At 43.7% G+C, this 16,835-nt stretch overlaps 1 protein-coding gene across 1 annotated transcript in view; it reads left to right on the top strand.

Annotated features, from left to right (window-relative positions):
* ZNF84 (zinc finger protein 84) overlaps positions 1 to 16,835 on the top strand; it is a 59,109-nt gene that overhangs the window by 25,825 nt on the left and 16,449 nt on the right. Inside the window, exons 6-8 of the mRNA XM_086683336.1 lie at positions 5,364 to 5,424; positions 5,581 to 5,739; positions 13,448 to 13,564. Of these exons, the coding sequence (XP_086539462.1) occupies positions 5,364 to 5,424; positions 5,581 to 5,739; positions 13,448 to 13,564 (337 nt within the window). The remainder of the gene's footprint in view (positions 1 to 5,363; positions 5,425 to 5,580; positions 5,740 to 13,447; positions 13,565 to 16,835) is intronic.

Raw genomic sequence — 16,835 nt, 5'->3', positions numbered from 1 at the left:
AGAGAGAGAGAGACGGCCACACAGAATCCCAAGCAGGTTCCAGGCTCTGAGCTGTAAGCACAGAGCTCGACGTGGGGCTTGAACCCATGAACCATGAGATTGTAACCTGAGCTGAAGTTGGACGCTTAAATGACTGAGCCACCCAAGTGCCCCCAAACCACAAAGTTTTAAACAGCAATGTCAACTTTGACTAAAAAGGACGAACCCTACGCAAAATAAAAGGAGCTCTTAGGACTGCCAACTTTTGGGGTCAGGAAGAGACTGAGAAGGATTTCTTCTTGCAAACATGGATCAGTTTTTATTAATAAGGAAGGATGACTCAGATGGCAGAATCAAGGTCCAGAGGGCGCAGCCAAGAGCTAGGAAGAACTCCAAGAGAACAGGACCAAACCCTAAAGGGCGAGCTGGTAACATGTATTTAGTAGGAATTAGGCATTTCTGTAGACCAATGACTGCGGGGTGGGGACTGTTGTCCCCGGTTTCGAATAGGAGTATCTGTAGCGGTTTTTCTGTGTGTGCTCTGCTATTGTATTTTCGGTGTGCGAGATGAAGACAGCCTCATTTAACCTTAATTTCCTTAGATGTCCATCTCCAAATATAGCCACCCTGGGTTGTGATTTCAACAAAGGAATTTTGAAAGAACACAAATATTCAGTCCATAGTGTGTTTAATAGCAAGTAAGAAAATACACTAGGGGAAAAAAACTTCATTATATCATTAGGATTGAGAAGCTTCTTAGGAATACATCTGGTACAATGTTGAATTTAAAATGATGGGGCGCCTGGGTGGCTCAGTCGGTTGAGTGTCCGACTTCGGCTCAGGTCACGATCTCGCGGTCTGTGAGTTCGAGCCCCGCGTCGGGCTCTGGGCTGATGGCTCAGAGCCTGGAGCCTGCTTCCGATTCTGTGTCTCCCTCTCTCTCTGCCCCTCCCCTGTTCATGCTCTGTCTCTCTCTGTCTCAAAAATAAATAAATGTTAAAAAAAATTTAAAAAAAAATAAAATAAAATGAAAACTATCAGCGTGTCTGGGTGGCTCAGTTGGTTAAGCCTCCAAAGCTTGGTTTTGGCTTCAGGTTACGATCTTAAAGTTGTGTGAGTTTGAGCCCCAAGTCAGGCTCTGTGCTGACAGGGCAGAGTCTGCATGGGATTCTCTCCCTCTCTCTCTCTGCCCCTCCCAACTCACCATCTCTCTCAAAATAAAGAAATAAACTAAAAAAATAAAATAAAATGAAAACTATCTAGGAATAAGTCTCTTAAAAACTTACAGAAGCAGAATTTATGAATAAAACAATAACATTCATAAAAGAACTGAAAAAATTTAGGGTGCCTGGGTGGCTCAGTCAGTTAAGGGTCCGGATCTTGATTTTGGCTCAGGTCATCATCCCACAGTTTGTTGGTTCGAGCCCACATCAGGCTCTGTGCTGACAAAAGCATGGAGCCTGCTTGGTTTCTTTCTCTCCCTCTCTGCCCCTCCCTGCTTCTGCTCTCTCTAGCTCAAAAATAAAAAAAAAAACATTTAAAAAAAGAACTGAAAATTTCAAAGTGTTTAAAAAAATTTTTTTAAATTTTTATTTATTTTCGAGAGAGAGAGACAGACAGACAGACAGACTGTGAGTGGGGAGGGGTAGAGAGAGAGGGAAACACAGAATCTGAAGCAGGCTCTAGGCTCTGTGCTGTCAGCACAGAGACCTACCCGGGGCTCGAACTCACAAGTGGCAAGATCATGACCTGGGCCAAAGTCAGACGCTTAACCAACTGAGCCACCCAGGCACCCCAAAGATATACTATATTGATAGAGTCAAGTCAGTATAATGAAAATATTAATTCTTGCAAAATATACATTTAATAGAATTCCAATGAGAACAATAAAAGAATTTTCTTTCTTGAAATGGGACAGATTCTATCATTTACAGGAAAGCTTACTGGTCTCCAACTATGCAAGATCATCATGAACAAGCACAGGTAGAATAGTTTCCCTTCCAGATACAGGAGGTTTTTTTAAGCTAGAATATGAAAACATTGTGGTACTCACACAGTGATAGACTAATAGGCAGATGGAACAGAAAATATTCCAGAAAGGGTAACTTGGGCATATAGGAACTTGGGATATAAAAGAAATTAATTTGTAAGTATTGAAGAAAGAATGGGTTGTTTGATACTTGGTGTTTTGGGCTGAATTGCGCCCCCCTTTCAAATTCTTATGTTAGAGTCCAACCCCCAGCACCTCAGGAAGTGACTGTATTTGGAAACAGGGGCTTTAAAGAGGAAATTCAGGTAAAACTCAGTCATATAGATGACCCCAATCTGGAAATGACTGGTGTCCTTGTAAGAAAGGCGATTAGGACACAGACACACACGGAGGGACAGCCATGTGAGGACACAGCCACCTGCAGGCCAAGGACGGAGTCTTTGGAAGAAACCAAACCTGCCAACGCCTTAGCCTCGGACTTTTCACGTCCAGAATCTTGACACACGAGATTTCTGTTGTTCGTCCCACCCTGTGGTATTTGTTGTGGCAGCCCCCGTGCTACTGCTGAGAGGGTCTGCGTTGTGTCTGTGGAGTCTTGGTTCTTGGATTCCCCTCAAAATATTTGCGTGGGGATCCTGCTCAAATAAAGAGGGCCAGAAGGAAGGGATCAAGCACAAAGCAGCTTGCTGAGGACAGGCCACTCTTGGGAAGGGAGGGCGGGCAGGTCCAGGGTGGCACCTGCACTGAAGTTTTGTATTGGCGACGGGTCACAGGTAGGGCAGTCTCCGACTGAGGTTGTTCCCCTCCCCTGGGAGGGGGAGTTCTGGCTCCTACAAGGTTCTTGCTGGAACTGTCATGGCCATCTTTCCCCACGGGGAGGCGAGGTGGGAGGGGGCTGAAACCGCCAAACGCGTGAACTATAATAAACCCGGGGCGGGGGGGGTGATGCTGGGCAGAAGTTGAAGAGGAGAGCACGTGTCTTGCACCTGTGGCTCTTGGTCTGTCAGCTCCCAGGGTGTTAGAAGCCACAAGGCCAAGATGTTGAAAACCACAAAGGATGTTGTGCCCTCGGCTTCTAACGTGTCACCTGTTTCTCACCACCCTTGCCTCCAGCTAACTGCCTGCTCTATCACTAGCAAACGAATACCCTTGGAGTCAGGAAATTAGCTTCCCATAGGGCAACAAAATGAAATGAGATCAATACTTCGCACTATACGCATACACACAACTCCAGAAAGATTAAAACTTAAGTGTCAAGCCAAAATGCTGAAACTGTTAGAAGATAATTAATACAAGGAAATATTTTACGTTAACAAAATGGAGAAATATTTCTTTTTGTTTTCTCTTTCAAGAGAAAGACTTCTCAACGAGACACATAAGGAACCCATAAAAGAAAATCTAGATACATTTTATAATGTCAAAACTAAAATCCAAGGGACCAACATGTTTATAATCTAAGTTCAAAGACAATGAATTAAACAAAAAAATTAAAACATGTTGCATATTGAGGATTTGTAAACAATATACATTCAACTCCGTGAATCTAGTAGAAAAAGATAACCCGACAGAAAAATGGGCAAAGGATAATTGACAGTCTACGAAACAAAACCCCAAATTGTGTGGAAATATATACACTTCAGCAGACACGTTACCTGTATGTTCTGCATTTCAAATATTAGTCCAGTTTTTAAAATCTTGATCTTAATTATTCATATCTCGCCACTAACTCCTCCTGATGTTCCAACATTAAACAGCATACTAGCTTTATGGTTATTATCTATTTTTAAAATTATGTTAAAGCAGCTAACGATTTTTTCTAATTTGTTCTTTTTTTATTCTTTTTTGAGGGGGGAGGGGGAGGGGCAGATGGAGAGAAAGACTCTTAAGCAGGCTCCAGACTCAGCACAAAGCCTGACGTGGAGCCCCATGCAGGGCTCAATGCCATGACCCTGGGCTCACGACCTGAGCCGAAATCAAGAGTTGGACGCTCAACCGACTGAGCCACACAGGTGCCCCTCTAATTTATTTATTTATTTATTTATTTTTTTTTTTTTAAATTTTTTTTTCAACGTTTATTTATTTTTGGGACAGAGAGAGACAGAGCATGAACGGGGGAGGGTCAGAGAGAGAGGGAGACACAGAATCGGAAACAGGCTCCAGGCTCTGAGCCATCAGCCCAGAGCCTGACGCGGGGCTCGAACCCATGGACCGCGAGATCGTGACCTGGCTGAAGTCGGACGCTTAACCGACTGCGCCACCCAGGCGCCCCTATTTTTTAAAACTCTGGAATGTAATTGTAAAATGTTTATTTATATTTAGAGAGAAAGAGCATGTATGCAGGGGAGGGGAAGTTGGAGAGGGAGAGAGAATCCCAAGGAGGCTCCGCACCGTCAGTGCAGAGCCAGACATGGGGCTTGATCCCACGACCCGGGTGATCGTGACCAGAGTCAAAATCAAGAGTCAGATGCCCAACCAACTGAGCCACCCAGGATCCCCTCTTAGTATTTTTGCATGGGTAGTCATAACCAAGTTTTGTCTGAGCTTCCTTTTCAAGTCATACATGTGGATTTTGGTGTCTTTATGCTGCCTAATAAATAGAAACAGTTCCTTCTTCTGTTTCCTCTGGAAATTTTTATGTGTAAGAATTCTGTAATCACTGGATGTTTGAAAGAACTCCCCAGAAAGTCAATGATTGGTGCTTTTTGACAGATAATCTCTGAAATTGTCCTCATTTTTATCCATGATGTGTTTTTCTCCTTTCTTGAGTTGAATTTGACACATCCATCCCAGGAGAATCATTTAATTTCAAATTTCTTAGCATAGAGAGGATTCTCATTCAATTTCCTGTATGTCTGTGGTGGTTCTCTTTTTATCATCCTTTCCTTCTCTCTGTAAGGCTAGTGACTTATTTAGAACTTTCCCCACATGAATTATGGATCAGCTTTATTTTTTTTGTTAATTCCTATCTACTTAATATAAACGTATGGATAAAAGTTTTTTTTATTTCCTCAGTTGGATTCTTAAACCAATTGTCTCTTCTTTTTTAACGTATTGATAGATTTGGGCTTCCAGTGTTTCAAATCGTAATCTTTTTTTTTTTTTTTATAATGTTTTTGTTTCTTTTTGAGACACAGAGAGACAGAGCGTGAGCAGGGGAGGGGCAGAGAAAGAGGGACACACAGAATCCGAAGCAGGCTCTAGGCTCCGAGATGTCAGCACAGAGCCCGATGCGGGCCTCGAACTCACGGATCGTGAGATCATGACCTGAGCCTCAGTCAGACGCATAACCGAGTGAGCCACCTAAGCGCCGCCTAAATCGTGATCTTTTACGTTTTTCCCAAAAGCGTGTTCACACAACTCGGTCCTGGGCACGCGGTCGCCCTCGCGTCTCTAGGCAACCAGCGCTCCTCAGCCGGCCGGGCGCCTACGTGCCGCGGATCCTTCTGGGAAATGTAGTACGAAGGCCCCTTCCTTGAGTGAAGCTGACCGGAAAAAAAAAAAAAGAAAAAAGAAAAAACAAAGGCGTCTTTCTCTCGCGCACGCGTACTCGCACTCGCACGGCCACCGACGCTTTCGGGTTGCGCCCCTTCTCTTTGTCCTTCGTCGCCAAGCGCGAGGCGAGTGTGGGCGTCTCCGCGCGCGCGCCCGCGTACCCGTGCGCGGCCCCGGGCCCCGCCGCAGCCCGGTCGGGATTTCGTGGGCCCGCTGGCTCAACACGGAGGCCAGCGGGTCGTGGCCGGGGGCGCGTGCGGGCGGGGGGCGGGGCGGCGGTGAGTCGGGAGGGGGGCGTCGCGGGGCGGGTCACGTGGTTCCCGGGCCTGCGCGTCCGAAGACTGAGGCCTGCGGTCGGTGCCGGGTTTTTGCGGGGTCCGGGCCGGCCGTTGGGGTTACGTGTGGGGGGGCTCGCGGGAAGGACTCGGCGGTCGTGTCTGGGCCGCAGGCTTGGAGGCCTGTGGGCGTCGGCGCGGGGCTCGGGGTTCGCAGGCAGCGCGGCGGGGCGCCGGGTGAGTGCAGGGGCGCGGGGCCGGGGCCGCCGCGGGGACGCCGCCGGCCTCGGGCCTCTGGGCTCTTACTTGGGGGGGGGGGGGGGGGGCGGGTGGCCTTTCCGCTGGGGTTGTGAGGGCCGTGCCTCCCCGCCTGGGTCCCCGGACGCGGGGGGCTGCGTGGGTGGTCCCGGCCTGAGCCCAGAGCTGGTCCTTGAGGCGTCGGGCGGCGAGGGGACTTCTTGCCTGTGCCCCTGTAGCCCGGCTTCATCCGCCCAGCCCCGCTTGGATCGGTGGGATTGTTTCCAAAGGCTTCGCTGCTACAGAACAACCCTCCGGGCCAAACCCAAACCCCAGGCAGTTTCTGACCGACGATAAGTGGCCGCCGTGGCCGGGACAACAATGGCCCGCCGGTTCTTAGGGCCGAATTTGGTCCACCCGCGATTTCTGGGCCTCACGTTTATCGGCTGAAACTGAGGGGGTGAAAAGAAATGTTTTTCCCCTAGCTCTGATGCTTTTTGCTGTCATTAAAACATACTTCTGTTTATTTTAATCACTTACTGCTTGTTTCATCCGTGTAGCGGTGGACTGGAAGTGCTCGGCTTGCCGGCTGTGCTCTTGGATTAGGGACCTTAAGATTTTGAAAAAATAATGTTTATACTTTTTTTCTGTTATGAATTTAGAATGTGTTCACTGCAGTCAGTCTGGAGCATCTGGACCCACAGACTCAAGTGAAAATCTTCCATGATCTCATCGCCAGGAGATAGTGACTGTTAGCATTTTAGTACATTTCTTCTAGTCCGTACGCGTGTGTCTACTTTTGGTACACGTTATTTATGTTTGCTTAAAAAAACAAATTGGGTGTATGCTGTTCGCAGCCATTTCAGTTTATCACAGATACGTTTCTTCAACGTGAGCTATTTTGTTCCAGGCCCGCAGTGTTTTCAGCGGGCCTCTGAAAACTTCTTTTGTTTTCCTCCTTACTCTGCCCTGGTGTCCTTATTTCTGGACAGCGAGTGGACTGCATGGCACCTGTACTGGAAATCTGAACAGAGACTCTGGGGGCCTTTGTCCAGCTCTCCCTCCAGCGTTTTGGGGGGCTGGGGGCTGTGACTGCAGGTCTGAGGGGCACTGAGGGGACCAGCGGCCCAGATTTGCCACTTCCTAGGCGTGTCATCCATGTTGGGTAACTTGCTGAACCTCTCTGTGCCTTATCACTGTCTGTAATGGGTGCGGGATGCATTAAAAAAAAGGCACGATGATGTTTAAAACGTCTGTCACAAAGTAATTAAGTCAACACTTTTTATTATTCTCCATTTTCCCCCTGAATTTCCTTTAGAACTTGATGCTAAGTGGAACTGTGGGATGATGATGAAGGTTGCGCCTTCCTTCTGAAGATAAACCTGAGAGCTGTCACAGGGAGAGGCGCAGTCTGATGCGGGAAACTGCCCAGGTACACGACAAAACCGCTGAAGTTAAATCGGTCCAAATTGTACAGTGAAGGGCATAGGCTTCATTTGCTGAGAGGACGTGTGGTGCCAAATATGAAAGTTCAGAGAAGAACTTCTCCCTGAGGGGCCAACTTTCAAAACATTTGTTTAGAGTAAGGTTGGATCTCCCTTTTTTTTTTTAAACCTTTTTTTAAAAAAAATGTTTGTTTATAGGGGCTCCTGGGTGGCTCAATTGGTTGAGTGTCCAACTTCAGCTTAGGTCATGATCTCACGGCTCGTGGGTTCCCAGCCCTAGGTGGGGCTTTGTGCTGACATCTCACAGCCTGGCACCTGCTTTGGATTCTGTGTCTCCCTCTCTCTCTGTCCCTCCCTGGCTCACACTCTGTCTGTCTCTCTCTCTCTCTCTCTCAAATGAGAGAGACAGAGCACAAATAGGGGAGGAGCAGAGAAGGAGAGAGGGAGACCAATTCTGAGGCAAGCTTCAGACTCTGAGCTGTCAGTACAGAGCCTGACATGGGGCTCAATCCCATGAACCCTGAGATCATGACCTGAGCCAAAGTTGGAGGCTTAACTGAGCCACCCACTTGCCCCTCCTTTTTTTTTTTTTTTTAAAGATTTTATTTTTAAGTAATCTCTACACCCAGTCTTGGGCTCAAACTCACAACCCAAGATCAAGAGTCACATGCTCCACCAACTAGGCCAGCCAGGCACCTAACTCTGCATTTTTCTTAATGATAAATATCATCGGAAATGTTTGATTTTTTATTTTTATATATTTATTTGTTTATTTATGTAAGTAGGCTTCATGCCCAGCATGGAGCCCAGCACAGGGCTTGAACTCACACCCAGAGAACAAGACGTGAGCTGAGATCAAGAGTTGGATGCTTAACCGACTGAGCAACCCAGGCGTCCCCATCAGAAATACTTTAAAACAACCACACTGATGGCTTGTCACACCCTGTTGAACTGAAATTCTCAACTCTGTTTTCTATAGTAAGTCTACATCATGTTGACTTAAGTTTTCCACTCTTGATAGGTTCTCACTGAAAGCAAGTAAACTTTCTTTGACAACAATTGTAAAGGAAATTTTAAAATCAAATTGTGAATTTGTGTTTAAAGAAATGATTTCAGTAAGAAACCTAGTTTCATTTGTCACAGTGCCAGAAATTTTATTGTGTGAAATGAAGTGAAAGCATAATGTGAAGCAAGTGACATTTGTTGTAGGTATATTTTCTTGGTTTGTGGTGTGTGTGTTGATGTTTTTTTTTTTTTTTAGCCACACGGGGGTTTTTATATTTAAAAAAAAATTTTTTTTAATGTTTATTCATTTTGAGAGAGAGAGAAACAGCGTGAGCGGGGGGGAGGGGCAGAGAGAGATGAAGACACAGAATCTGGAGCAGGCTCCAGGCTCCCAGCTGTCAGCACAGATCCTGAGGCGGGGCTCAAACTCACAAACCGTGAGATCAGACCTGAGCCGAAGTCGGACGCGTAACTGACTGAGCCACCCAGGCCCCCTAAATTTTTTTAATGGTTAAATTTATTGACTTTTAAAAAAAATTTAAAACATTTTTAAAAAACGTTTATTTATTTTTTCTTGAAAGGGAACATTTTATTTGCATTTTCTAGGAAAAAAATAGGATCAAGAAATACCTTTGAAAAGATTAATACATCCCCATGGAGACTAGAACAAAGAACTCTCAATTCAAGCTCTTTTATTTATGTAAGGATTGTCATTAAGAAAAAAGAAAGATGTACATATATCATTATCTACTCATCTATCTATATAGCTAGGTACAGAGAGGATACATTTACACACATCCTCTCTGTACCTAGGTATGTATTGGTTATATAGATACGTGCGTGTATACACCCACACACACACACTACTGTGTGTATCAAGTACCGTTTTAAGCACTTTGCAAATAATATCCAAGATGTATAGATTAAAATCACTAAGCCATAGTAATTTTATACTAATTATAATCTGTGAAGTTTGAAATATGCAAATAATGCTAGAAAATTATAAAAGAGGTTTAATGTCATTTTGGTGCTTTTTTTTTTAACACATCTTTTTTTTTTTTTTTAATTTGTATCTGAATTAGTTAGCATATAGTGCAACAGTGATTTCAGGAGTAGATTCCTTAATGCTCCTTATCCATTTAGCCCATCCCCTCTCCCACAACCCCTCTAGTAACCCTCTGTTTGTTCTCCATATTTGTCTCTTATGTTTTGTCCCCCTCCTTATTTTTATATTATTTCTGCTTCCCATATGTTAATCTGTTCTGTGTCTTAAAGTCCTCATATGAGTGAAGTCATATGATATTTGTCTTTCTCTGACTAATTTCACTTAGCATAGTACCTTCCAGTTCCATCCACATAGATGCAAATGGCAAGATTTCATTCTTTTTTTTTTTTCAACGTTTATTTATTTTTGGGACAGAGAGAGACAGAGCATGAACGGGGGAGGGGCAGAGAGAGAGGGAGACACAGAATCGGAAACAGGCTCCAGGCTCTGAGCCATCAGCCCAGAGCCCGACGCGGGGCTCGAACTCCCGGACCGCGAGATCGTGACCTGGCTGAAGTCGGACACCCAACCGACTGCGCCACCCAGGCGCCCCAAGATTTCATTCTTTTTGATTGCCGAGTAATCCTCCATTGTCTATACATACCATATCTTCTTTATCCATCCATCGATATACATTTGGGCTCTTTCCGTACTTTAGCTATTATTGATAGTGCTGCTGTAAACATTGGGGTGCATGTGTCCCTTCGAAACAGCACACCTGTATCCCTTGGATAAATAACCTAGTACTGCAATTGCTGGGTCATAGGGTAGTTCTATTTTTAATTTCTTGAGGAACCTCCATACTGTTTTCCAGAGTGGCTGCACCAGTTTGCATTCCCACCACCAGTGTAAAAGAGATCCTCTTTCTCCGTATCCTTGCCAACATCCGTTGTTGCCTGAGTTGTTAATGTTAGCCATTCTGACAGGTGTAAGGTGGTATCTCATTGTGGTTTTGATTTGTATTTCCCTGATGATGAGTGATGTGGAGCATTTTTTCATGCGTCGGTTGGCCATCTGGATGTCTTCTTTGGAAAAGTGTCTATTCATGTCTTTTTCCCATTTCTTCACTGGATTATTTGTTTTTTTGGGTGTTGAGTTTGATAAGTTCTTTATAGATTTTGGTTACTAACCCTTTATCTGATATGTCGTTTGCAAATATCTTTTCCATTCTGTTGGTTGCCTTTTAGTTTTGCTGATTATTTCCTTCGCTGTGCAGATGCTTTTTATTTTGATGAGGTCCCAATAGTTCATTTTTGCTTTTGTTTCCCTTGCCTCTGGAGATGTGTTGAGTAAGAAGTTGTTGCGGCCAAGGTCAAAGAAGTTTTTGCCTGATTTCTCCTTGAGGATGTTGATGGCTTCCTGTCTTACGTTTAGGTCTTTCATCCATTTTGAGTTTATTTTTGGGTATGGTGTAAGAAAGTGGTCCAGGTTCATTCTTCTGCATGTCGCTGTCCAGTTTTCCCAACACCATTTGCTGAAGACGCTGTCTTTATTCCACTGGATATTCTTTCCTGCTTTGTCAAAGATTAGTTGGCCACACATTTATGGGTCCATTTCTGGGTTCTCTATTCTGTTCCACTGATCTGAGTGTCTGCTCTTGTGCCAGTACCATACTGTCTTGATGATGACAGCGTTGTAATACAGCTTGAAGTCTGGGATTGTGATGCCTTCTGCTGTGGTTTTCTTGTTTCAAGATTGCTTTGGCTACTCGGGGTCTTTTCTGCTTCCATACAAATTTTAGGATTGTTTGTTGTAGCTCTGTGAAGAATGCTGGTGTTATTGTGATAGGAATTGCATTGAATATGTAGATTGCTTTGAGTAGTATTGACATTTAAACAATATTCTTCCTATCCAGGAGCATGGAATATTTTTCCATTTTTTTGTGTCTTCTTCAATTTTTTTCATAAGCTTTCTGTAGTTTCCAGTGTGTAGATTTTTCACTGCTTTGGTTAGATTTATTCGTAGGTATTTTACGGTTTTTGGTGCAATTGTAAATAGGATCCATTCCTTGATTTCTCTTTCTGTTGCTTCGTTGTTGGTGTATAGGAATGGAACTAATTTCTGTGCGTTATTTTTATATGCTGCCACTTTGCTGAAATTTTTTTTAATGTTTATTTATTTTTAAGAGAGAGACCAAGTGTGAGTGGGGGAGGGGCAGAGAGAGAAGGAGACACAGAATCTGAAGCAGGCTCTAGGCTCTGAGCTGTCAGCACAGAGTCCAACGTGAGGCTCAAACTCATGGACTGCGAGATCATGACCTGAGTCGAAGTTGGATGCTCAACTGACTGAGCCACCCAGTTTCCCCCCTCTCCCCCTTTTTAAAAAATTTCTTTTTAACGTGAAGTGCCCAACTCTTGATCTCAGCTCAAGTCTGGATCTCAGGGTTGTGAGTTAAAGCCCCGTGTTGGGCTCCATGCTGGATGTTGTCGTAGACTCTTTTTTTTTTTAATATGAAATTTATTGTCAAATTGGTTTCCATACAACACTCAGTGCTCATCCCAACAGGTGCCCTCCTCAATGCCCATCACCTACCCTCCCCTTCCCTCCCACCCTGCATCAACCCTCAGGTTGTTCTCAGTTTTTAAGAGTCTTTTATGTTTGGCTCCCTCCCTCTCTAACTTTTTTCTTTCCCCTCCTCCATGGTCTTCTGTTAAGTTTCTCAGGATCCACGTAAGAGTGAAAACATATGGTATCTGTCTTTCTCTGTATGGCTTATTTCCCTTAGCATAACACTTTCCAGTTTCATCCACGTTGCTACAGAAGGCCATATTTCATTCTTTCTCATTGCCACGTAGTATTCCACGTAGACTCTTTTTTTTTTTTTTTTAATTTTTTTTTTCAACGTTTATTTATTTTTGGGACAGAGAGAGACAGAGCATGAACAGGGGAGGGGCAGAGAGAGAGGGAGACACAGAATCGGAAGCAGGCTCCAGGCTCTGAGCCATCAGCCCAGAGCCCGACGCGGGGCTCGAACTCACGGACCGCGAGATCGTGACCTGGCTGAAGTCAGACGCTTAACCGACTGCGCCACCCAGGCGCCCCTACGTAGACTCTTAAGTCTAAACTTCTTTCTTGGCCAGCAAGAAATCGGGTGCAGGATTAAAATGGGAGGGATGGCTAATGTTCGTGAAAAGACAAGAGCCCGGATTAAGGGTCCTTGCTCCGTTTTTATTAGGATCAGAAGGCTTACAAACATGGTGATGGACATGCACAAAGAGACAATGAAACTGTGGACATTAACTCACGGACGTGAGGGAAAGGGGTTCTTGAAGATATTCGGGTTTAGGGGTTTGGGTTGATAAACAAAATGTTGGCGACAGGTGGATGGGCAGATGTTAATGGCAGACATGAGGAGCTGTGTCTGTTTATCGTCGCCAGCCTAGGGGATAAGACATAGCATGTAACCTCAGTGTTAACAAGGCACCTTTCTTTTGTTAATTAGCTCCCCTCTGGGCAGCTTCACCTGCAGTGCTCTAGCCCTATTTACCTAATTTGGTCCTTCCTTCCTATGAAAGCAGCTTTCTGCTATAGTACTGAATTGGGGGTGCTTTAGCCTTGAATACCTAATCTTGCTTACCTCATGTACCTTTGTATTGGGGGCCTTCCCCCACCCCCCGTTCTGGGGGCCTTTGCCCCCACCCTACTCTATTCTGGGGGCCATAGCCCCCCTTCTCTATCCTTATTCGCCTAATCTTGTTTACCCAATCTTGGGTGTGAGCATCCTATGGCTTTGTAATTCTTTATGCCTTGTTAACCCATCAGTGCAGGCTCAGGGAGTTCCTAAGCTTATTCCCCACAGACATGAAGACTACTTGAATTCCTGGTTCCTAGCAAGAGGAGAAAAGATTTTAGGCGCAGTATGAATATACCAATAAAGTGCTTTATTCCTATGTTCACAGATCCTGGTTACCCACAAATGAGCCTGCTCATGTGATAGAAGAAAGGAGCTCCTGGAGCCAGGAACTTGTCAGTGTGAAAGACCCAGCCACCGCCTTACAGTGGAGCTTTGGGACAGAAACGGAAGAGGCTCAGCGTGGAGCAGGTCTCAGATGTGCAACTCGTCTGGCCTAGGCAACAGAAAATGACCATGTTACAGGTTAGTTGATTGTTTCTTCTTCGTTATTTTCCAGGGGATTAGAAGAGGTATGTAAGTCTTCCAGTGAAAAAGAAAAGTGTAAGTAGTTCAGAAATCAGAGGAAGATAACCTTGGAGTTGAAGATCCAGGTTGGGACAAAACTGGAGCAGTTAGAATAACGTGGGCATCAGGGATGGCAGCTCCCTGCACAGTGGAAAATCCATGTGTAACTTTTGACTCCCCAAAACTTAACTACTGCAAGCCTACTGTTGACCAGAAGCCTTACCGATAACAGGTGATTAATACGTACAGTATTTTGTATGTGTATGATATACTATCTTGTATGATAAAGCTAGAGAAAAGAAAATGTTAAGAAAATCATAAGAGAACATACATTTATAGTACTATACTGTATTTATTGAAAAAATCTGCATATAAATGGACCTGCACAGTTCAAACCCATGATGTCCAAAGATCAACTTTATTTAACTATAGGGCTTTCAGAAGGTCTTGAGATTTGAATTTTAATGAGCCATAGTGTCCTGCATAATTAATGAATTTGAGGTACAAACTTGGTTCTCAAATTTTTAGCAGTTTTAATAAAGAAATTAGAACATTTCTACGAGTTGCACTATCCTAGAAAAACATAAACTAATTCTTCATAGAGAGTAAATATTTTTCATTCTTTGATGAAGTTTTGAACAAATAATACCGTGTGAGTGATGTCCTCAAAGAAATATAGTAAATACATGGGTCTTATGGTAATTTTTCATAGTTTTCTGGAGTGTGACCCAGGGAGAAAATGCCAGAACAGAACTTAGTAATCATAATTTCTCTCTTTAAATGTGGAGCAGAATTGACATACAGAAAAGTACACAAAATGTAAAAGTACAAAGTAATGAATTATTATCAACTGAACGAATACCCGTGAACCCACCATTCAGGTCAAGGAACAGAACATTCCAGCCCAGGTGAGGCCTTCCATGTGCCTCTGCCAATCACAACTTCTCCCTCTTAACAGAGGGAACTAGGACCCTGACTTTGTAACCATTTCCTTGCTCTTTATGGTTTTACTCCAAAGTATCCATCTCTAAACACTGTAGTTTCATGTTGTCTGCTGCAGTATGTACTAATTCGTGTTTGTTTCTTTCAACATTTTGTTTGTGAGATTCAGTGCAGTTGGAATCTTCTCTCCAGTTAAGGCAGCTTCTCAGTATCACCAAATCCAGTCGGTGGTCACATTTCTAGTTGTCTCGTAAAATTTACAAGTCACTTGCAGTTTGTTTACATCAGAATCCAGAAAAGTTCATACAGTGTAATTGGTTCATCTGTCTCTTAAGTCTTCTTAACCTATTGGCTCTTTTTTTTTCTATCCCCATTCTTGATTGAAGAGGCCAGGGCATTTATTCTGTGGATCTCCCACTGTCTGGGTTTTGCTCCTTGCATCCCCACAGTGTGCCAATGTGTTCTGTGTTTCCTGTAAATAGGCAGATTTAGAGTTGTGCTGGCTAGTACCCAAGCCACTGGCCACACAATAATGTTTAAATTTAAAACCACTAAATCCAGCCCTTCAGTCACACTAGCCACATTTCAGGTACTTAGTAGCCATGAATTAGCGCAGATAAAAGCATATCTTCATCATTACAGATTTGATTTGGAGGCTTGATCAGACTTAGTGTGACTTTTTGGGTAAGAGTGTTTCAGAGGTGGTGGTATGTATTCCAGGAGGTGACTCCTGTCTGCTTGCCCGTTTTGTCACGTCAGCAGCTTTATGATTGTTGCCTTGATGGACTGTTTCATTAGGGGCCGCAGAATGATACTCTGCTTCTAAGCACTTCTTTGTTTCTTTTTTTTTTTTTTTTTTTTCCAACGTTTATTTATTTTTGGGACAGAGAGAGACAGAGCATGAACGGGGGAGGGGCAGAGAGAGAGGGAGACACAGAATCGGAAACAGGCTCCAGGCTCTGAGCCATCAGCCCAGAGCCCGACGCGGGGCTCGAACTCACGGACCGCGAGATCGTGACCTGGCTGAAGTCGGACGCTTAACCGACTGCGCCACCCAGGCGCCCCAGCACTTCTTTGTTTCTTAAATGAAGTTATTGCTCTATCACATGATAAAATATGTCAAGGATCAGCTTGTACACTTTCTGTCCCAGATCTGTAATTAGTCATTTCCACAGTACGTGGCATTTGAAATTTTATGGTATATAAAATTTTAAAAATTTTCTTGCCGAAACGTGGAAATATAGTAGGTTTATACATACTGACTTTGCATTCAGGAACTTCTTAAGCCTGTTTGTTTATTTTTAAAGTTTATTTATTTATTTTGAGAGAGAGAAAGAGAGACAGTACCAGTGGGAGAGAAACGGGTAGAAAGGGAGATAGAGAATCCCAAACAGGCTCTGTACCTGTCAGTACAGAGCCTGATGTGGGGCTTGAACTCACTAACTGTGAGATCATGACCTGAGCAGAGATCAGGAGTTGGACTCTTAATCCCTTGAGCCACTTAGGCTCCCTTAAACCTTTTTATTAATTCTAATAATTTTCTTTAGATTTTATTAGATTTTCCATGTTAACAAAAATATCAGCAATATTTTTTTTTCTTAGTAAAAATAAATTGTAAATTCCTAGTTTGCCAGGACTTTTTTTTTAATTTAAATTTTTCATATTTATTTATTTTTGAGAGAGAGAGAGAGACAGAGCATGAGTGGGGGAGGAGCAGAGAGAGAGGGAGATGCAGAATCTGAAACAGGCTCCAGTCTCTGAACTGTCAGCACAGAGCCCGATGTGGGTCTCAAACTCACAAACCATGAGATCATGACCTGAGCCGAAGCCGGATGCTCAACTGACTGAGCCACCCAGGTGCCCCAGGACTTTTTTTTTTTTTTTTTTAAGTAAGCTATATACCAAATGTGGGGCCTGAAGTCAACGACCCTTTTAGATCAGGAGTCGGACAGTCCTCCTACTAAGCCAGCCAGGCGCCCCTGCTAAGACTTTTTGTAACAAATGTTGATTACTTTTCAGTTTTTGGTATGTTTTACTCTTTTCTCGTCTGCTTATTCTTTTTCATATTTTTGTATTCCTTCCTTATGAAATCCAGTCCTTCTATATGAAAATTTAAACGAGCATTTTAGCAATTTTGTTCAGTTTTTTTCTGTTGTTTGTAGTTCTTGTGTACATTCTTTTAATTTGCAAATATTCTTTATCTGCATCTATTGAAGTGATTACATATCTTTTCTTAATCTGTTAAAGTAGTGAATATATATATTCCTTTTAATGTTAAATGCAGCTT

Source organism: Puma concolor, chromosome D3 (assembly GCF_028749965.1).
Source record: "Puma concolor isolate L17-30 chromosome D3, mPumCon1.1.hap2, whole genome shotgun sequence".
Taxonomy (NCBI): Eukaryota; Metazoa; Chordata; class Mammalia; order Carnivora; family Felidae; genus Puma; species Puma concolor.
This window is presented reverse-complemented; position numbering and strand designations above follow the sequence as displayed.